Source organism: Pezoporus occidentalis, unplaced genomic scaffold (assembly GCF_034315485.1).
Source record: "Pezoporus occidentalis ecotype Australia unplaced genomic scaffold, CSIRO_AGI_Poc_V1 ctg415, whole genome shotgun sequence".
Classification (NCBI taxonomy): domain Eukaryota; kingdom Metazoa; phylum Chordata; class Aves; order Psittaciformes; family Psittacidae; genus Pezoporus; species Pezoporus occidentalis.
In genome coordinates, this window is record NW_026915742.1 from 13,968 (window position 1) to 21,074 (window position 7,107).

General features: G+C 53.9%; 1 protein-coding gene across 1 annotated transcript; it reads right to left on the reverse strand.

Moving 5' to 3' along the window:
* Positions 1-1,898: 1,898 nt before the first annotated feature.
* On the reverse strand, positions 1,899-5,844 carry LOC134171666 (sushi, nidogen and EGF-like domain-containing protein 1). The gene is made up of 5 exons (XM_062634120.1): positions 5,819-5,844; positions 5,473-5,620; positions 4,486-4,767; positions 3,697-3,834; positions 1,899-2,081 (listed from the first exon to the last, which is right to left on the reverse strand). Exons 1-5 carry the CDS (start codon positions 5,842-5,844, stop codon positions 1,899-1,901), a joined length of 777 nt encoding a protein of 258 aa, XP_062490104.1.
* Positions 5,845-7,107: the final 1,263 nt, after the last annotated feature.

The following is a 7,107-nucleotide window of genomic DNA, read 5'->3' on the forward strand; positions in this document are numbered from 1 at the left end:
GTCCTTCTATGGGTCATGGTCCTTCTATGGGGCACGGATCTTCTATGGGTCATGGCTCTTCTATAGTTCTATGTCCTTCTATGGGTCATGGTCCTTCTATGAGTCCGGTTTCTCCTATGGGTCATGGTCCTTCTATGGGGCAGGGATCTTCTACAGGGCACGGCTCTTCTATAGTTCTATGTCCTTCTATGGGTCATGGTCCTTCTGTGAGTCCGGTTTCTCCTATGGGTCATGGTCCTTCTATGGGGCAGGGATCGTGGGGCATGGCTCTTCTATAGTTCTATGTCCATCTATGGGTCATGGTCCTTCTATGAGTCAGGTTTCTCCTATGGGTCATGGTCCTTCTATGGGGCAGGGATCTTCTACAGGGCACGGCTCTTCTATAGTTCTATGTCCTTCTATGGGTCATGGTCCTTCTATGGGGCAGGGATCGTCTATGGGGCATGGCTCTTCTATAGTTCTATGTCCTTCTATGGGTCATGGTCCTTCTATGGGGCAGGGATCGTCTATGGGGCATGGCTCTTCTATAGTTCTATGTCCACCTATGGGTCATGGTCCTTCTGTGAGTCGGTTTCTCCTATGGGTCATGGTCCTTCTATGGGGCAGGGATCTTCTACAGGGCACGGCTCTTCTATAGTTCTATGTCCTTCTATGGGTCATGGTCCTTCTATGAGTCCGGTTTCTCCTATGGGTCATGGTCCTTCTATGGGGCAGGGATCGTCTATGGGGCATGGCTCTTCTATAGTTCTATGTCCTTCTATGGGTCATGGTCCTTCTATGAGTCCGGTTTCTCCTATGGGTCATGGTCCTTCTATGGGGCAGGGATCTTCTACAGGGCACGGCTCTTCTATAGTTCTATGTCCTTCTATGGGTCATGGTCCTTCTATGGGGCAGGGATCGTCTATGGGGCATGGCTCTTCTATAGTTCTATGTCCTTCTATGGGTCATGGTCCTTCTATGGGGCAGGGATCGTCTATGGGGCATGGCTCTTCTATAGTTCTATGTCCACCTATGGGTCATGGTCCTTCTGTGAGTTCGGTTTCTCCTATGGGTCATGGTCCTTCTATGGGGCAGGGATCTTCTACAGGGCACGGCTCTTCTATAGTTCTATGTCCTTCTATGGGTCATGGTCCTTCTATGAGTCCGGTTTCTCCTATGGGTCATGGTCCTTCTATGGGGCATGGCTCTTCTATAGTTCTATGTCCTTCTATGGGTCATGGTCCTTCTATGAGTCCGGTTTCTCCTATGGGTCATGGTCCTTCTATGGGGCAGGGATCTTCTACAGGGCACGGCTCTTCTATAGTTCTATGTCCTTCTATGGGTCATGGTCCTTCTATGGGGCAGGGATCGTCTATGGGGCATGGCTCTTCTATAGTTCTATGTCCACCTATGGGTCATGGTCCTTCTATGGGGCAGGGATCGTCTATGGGGCATGGCTCTTCTATAGTTCTATGTCCACCTATGGGTCATGGTCCTTCTGTGAGTTCGGTTTCTCCTATGGGTCATGGTCCTTCTATGGGGCAGGGATCTTCTACAGGGCACGGCTCTTCTATAGTTCTATGTCCTTCTATGGGTCATGGTCCTTCTATGAGTCCGGTTTCTCCTATGGGTCATGGTCCTTCTATGGGGCAGGGATCGTCTATGGGGCATGGCTCTTCTATAGTTCTATGTCCTTCTATGGGTCATGGTCCTTCTATGAGTCCGGTTTCTCCTATGGGTCATGGTCCTTCTATGGGGCAGGGATCTTCTACAGGGCACGGCTCTTCTATAGTTCTATGTCCTTCTATGGGTCATGGTCCTTCTATGGGGCAATGTCCTTCTATGGGGCAATGTCCTTCTATGGGGCAATGTCCTTCCCCCCACCCCATCCCGTGCCCCACAGCCCCCTCCCTCCCTCCCTACCCGCACGCGTAGACCCTCTCCTCGGTGCCCCCGTGGGGCTCGGTGGGGCCCCGATCCACGCGGAAGATCCAGCGCCCGGGGGTGCCGGCGTTGCTGCGGCGGCCGAGGCTCAGCGCCGCGGGGGAGCGGGAGCCGGGCAGGGTGAAGGAGCGGCCGCCGGGGCCGCTGTCGAACCCGGCCTGCGGCACAGACCCAAAACCGCCCCGTTTGCACCCAAAACCAAAACCACTCAATTCTGAACCAAAACCGCCCCGTTTACACCCAAAACCACTCAATTCTGACCCAAAACCGCCCCGTTTACACCCAAAACCACTCAAATCTGACCCAAAACCGCCCCGTTTGCACCCAAAACCAAAACCACTCAATTCTGAACCAAAACCGCCCCGTTTACACCCAAAACCACTCAATTCTGACCCAAAACCGCCCCGTTTACACCCAAAACCACTCAAATCTGACCCAAAACCGCCCCGTTTGCACCCAAAACCAAAACCACTCAATTCTGAACCAAAACCGCCCCGTTTACACCCAAAACCACTCAATTCTGACCCAAAACCGCCCCGTTTACACCCAAAACCACTCAAATCTGACCCAAAACCGCCCCGTTTGCACCCAAAACCAAAACCATTCAATTCTGACCCAAAACCACTCAATTCTGAACCAAAACCATTCAATTCTGACCCAAAACCGCCCCATTTCCACCCAAAACCAAAACCATTCAATTCTGACCCAAAACCGCCCCATTTCCACCCAAAACCAAAACCACTCAAATCTGACCCAAAACCATTCAATTCTGACCCAAAACCATTCAATTCTGAACCAAAACCATACAATTCTGAACCAAAACCATTCAATTCTGACCCAAAACCATTCAATTCTGACCCAAAACCATTCAATTCTGAACCAAAACCATACAATTCTGAACCAAAACCGCCCCATTTCCACCCAAAACCAAAAACACTCAATTCTGAACCAAAACCATTCAATTCTGACCCAAAACCATTCAATTCTGACCCAAAACCATTCAATTCTGACCCAAACCCGCCCCATTTCCACCCAAAACCACTCAATTCTGACCCAAAACCTCCCCATTTCCACCCAAAACCACTCAATTCTGACCCAAACCCATTCAATTCTGACCCAAAACCTCCCCATTTCCACCCAAACCACTCAATTCTGACCCCAAACCACTCAATTCTGACCCAAAACCATTCAATTCTGACCCAAACCCACTCCATTCTGACCCAAACCCACTCCATTCTGACCCCAAACAATTCAATTCTGACCCAAAACAGCCCCATTTCCACCCAAATCCACTCAAATCTGACCCAAAACCACCCCATTTCCACCCAAATCCACTCAAATCTGACCCAAAACCACTCAATTCTGACCCAAAACCACCCCATTTCCACCCAAACCCACTCAAATCTGACCCAAATCGACTCAACTCTGACCCAAATCGACTCAATTCTGACCCAAATGCCCTACAATTCAACCCAAATTCACTCAAATCTGATCCAAATCCCCCTCTTTTCAGCCAAAACCGACTCAATTCTGACCAAAATCCCCTTCATTTCAACCCAAATCCACTCAATTCCAACACAAACCTCCCATAGCTCCATCCCATCCAGGCTGGTGGCTGTAACCCCATTGCCCCCATTACCCCCATTACCCCCATTACCCCATTACCCCATTACCCCCATTACCCCCATTGCCCCCATTACCCCCATTACCCCCATTACCCCATTACCCCCATTGCCCCCATTACCCCCATTACCCCATTACCCCATTACCCACCTGGGCCGCGATGCCCCCCAGGCCGCTGTGGGGGTCCCCCTGGTTGGAGATGCCCGTGGTCCATTGGAGGTCCCCGTAGTTGAAGATGACGAAGGAGGCGGCTCCATCGGTGGCCAACACGGCTTGGAAGGTGTTCACCTGATGGGGAGGGGGAGCACCTCTGTGTCCCACACCCCATATCCCATATCCCATACCCCATATCCCATATTCCACACCCCATACCCCATACCCCATATCCCATACCCCATACCCCACACCCCATATCCCATACCCCATATCCCATATCCCACACCCCACATCCCATATCCCATACCCCATATCCCATATTCCACACCCCATATCCCATACCCCATATCCCATACCCCATACTCCATACCCCATATCCTATATCCCATACCCCATACCCATATCCTATATCCCATACCCCATACCCCATATCCCATACCCCATACCCCATACCCCATGTCCCATACCCCATACCCCATACCCCATTATCCCATACCCCATTATCCCATACCCCATACCCCATATCCCATACCCCATACCCCATATCCTATACCCCATGCCCCCTTATCCCATTATCCCATACCCCATATCCCATACCCCATTATCCCATACCCCATATCCCATACCCCATATCCCATACCCCATACCCCATATCCCATGCCCCATACCCCATATCCCATACCCCATACCCCCTTATCCCATTATCCCATACCCCATATCCCATACCCCATTATCCCATACCCCATATCCCATACCCCGTACCCCATTATCCCATTACCCCACCTTGTCCGACGCGGCCCCAAAGTAGGAGACCCGGTCCCAGGTGGCCACCAAGGCCCACGTTGGGCTCGGCGCCTGCCCCACGGTGACCGCGGCCAAGTCCCGGCCCAAGCGGGCCAAGAGCCGTGGGTCGCGGCTCTGCCGGTAGAAGACGTCGCCCCCCAGCCGCGTGTCCACGTCCGCCCAATAGGGAGCCACCAAGGGGCGGGCCCCGGCCAATGGGAATGCTTGGGGGGTGAACTCCGGGACCCCGATCCCAAAGGACAGGACCCCGTTGTTGTTGACCTGCGGGAGGGGCCGTGGGGAGGAACCAATGTGGGGCAGGGGTTGAGTGATGGGGGGACTGAGGATGGGGGCACCCAACTATGGGGCACCAAAGCATTGGGCACCCAAGCATGGTAGCACCCAAGCATGGTATCACCCAACTATGGGGTCACCCAACCAATGGGGCACCCAACCATGGGGCACCCAACCATGGGATCACCCAACAATGGGGACACCCAAGCATGGTATCACCCAACTATGGGGTCACCCAACCAATGGGGCACCCAACCATGGGGACACCCAAGCATGGTATCACCCGACTATGGGGTCACCCAACCAATGGGGCACCCAACCATGGGGCACCCAACCATGGGATCACCCAACCATGGGGACACCCAAGCATGGTATCACCCAACTATGGGGTCACCCAACCAATGGGGCACCCAACCAATGGGGCACCCAACCATGGGGCACCCAACCATGGGGTCACCCAACCATAGGGACACCCAAGCATGGGATCACCCAACCATGGGGACACCCAAGCATGGGGGCATCCAACCATGGGGACACCCAACCATGGGGTCACCAAACCAATGGGGCACCCACCCATGGTATCACCCACCCTTGGGGTCACCCAACCATGGGATCACCCACCCATGGGGTCACTCAAGCATGGGATCACCCAACCCTCACCCCCCCACCCCATAGGCCCCCCATAGGACCCACATAGACCGAGCGGTAGGGCTGTCCATAGAAGGAGAAGGTCTCCCATAGGATGATCTCTGGGCTCATCCCATCGTCCTCATGGGGGGTGGCTTCGTCTCCAACCTCTGCCCCATAGGGGTACAGCAGTCCTAAGGGAGGGACACCATTGCTATGGGGCTGGGACCCACATGGTGGCCCAGGGCCCCACATTGTCTCTATGGGACCTTCCAATATAGGGCTGGGACCCCCCCCACTATGGGTTTAAGACCCCAACCTATGGGTCTGCCCCCCACCCTTTCCATGGGTTCCAATGGGACGAGGAGGCACCCATGGGTGCCCCTCATGCCCCCACAGTGCCCCCACTCACCTGGGGGACTCCTGAGCCCCCCACATGTTCCCAGAGGTCCCCAGGGATCCGTGAGGAGGAGGAGGAGGAGGATGGGGAGAGCCTTCATCTGCCCAGGGCTAGGAGGCATCCTTCATCTATACCCCATATCCCATACCCCATATCCCATATCCCATACCCCATATCCCATACCCCATATCCCATATCCCATACCCCATACCCCATACCCCATATCCCATATCCCATATACCCCATATCCCATACCCCATACCCCATATCCCATATCCCATATCCCATATCCCATATCCCATACCCCATACCCCATATCCCACACCCCATACCCCATACCCCATACCCCATATCCCATATCCTATATCTCATACCCCATACCCCATATCCCACACCCCATACCCCATACCCCATATCCCATACCTCATACCCCATACCCCATATCCCATACCTCATACCCCCTACCCCATATCCCATACCTCATACCCCATATCCCATATCCCACACCCCATACCCCATACCCCATATCCCATATCCCATATCCCATACCTCATACCCCATATCCCATATCCCATACCCCATATCCCATATCCCATATCCCATACCCCATATCCCATATCCCATACCCCATATCCCATATCCCATACCCCATATCCCATATCCCATATCCCATATCCCATACCACATACCCCATATCCCATATCCCATACCCCATATCCCACACCCCATACCCCATACCCCATGCCCCATACCCCATACCCCATATCCTATATCCCACACCCCATACCCCATATCCCATATATCCCATACCCCATACCCCATATCCCACACCCCACACCCCATATCCCACACCCCATACCCCACACCCCACATCCCACATCCCTACCCCAGCTGCCCCCTCACCCCATGGCTCCGTCTCTCCCCTCTGTGTGTCTGGACCCACTTGATCTGCAGGGATTTATCCGCAGGATGGGGGCACCCCCAAGGTGGCACCTCCCAGAGCCTCGGGCACTTCCTGCTCTCCCCATAGGAGCCCTGGGGCACTGGGAGGGACTTTGTGGGGTATGGGATATGGGGTGTGGGGTAGGGGATATGGGGTATGGGATATGGGGTGTGGAATATGGGGTGTGGGATATGGGATATGGGGTGTGGGGTATGGGATATGGGGTGTGGGGTATGGGATATGGGGTATGGGATATGGGGTATGGGGTATGGGGTATGGGGTATGGGGTATGGGATATGGGGTATGGGGTGTGGGATATGGGATATGGGGTATGGGGGGTATGGGATATGTATGGGAT

Excerpts from the sequence above, each read along its gene's own strand:
- LOC134171666 (XM_062634120.1), bottom strand. The coding sequence starts at position 5,844 with ATGTGGGGGGCTCAGGAGTCCCCCAG. Across the intron at positions 5,621-5,818 it reads GGGGCTCAGGAGTCCCCCAG|CAATGGTGTCCCTCCCTTAG; the intron begins GTGAGTGGGGGC and ends CCAGCCCCATAG. Across the intron at positions 3,835-4,485 it reads TTGGGGCCGCGTCGGACAAG|GTGAACACCTTCCAAGCCGT; the intron begins GTGGGGTAATGG and ends CCTCCCCATCAG.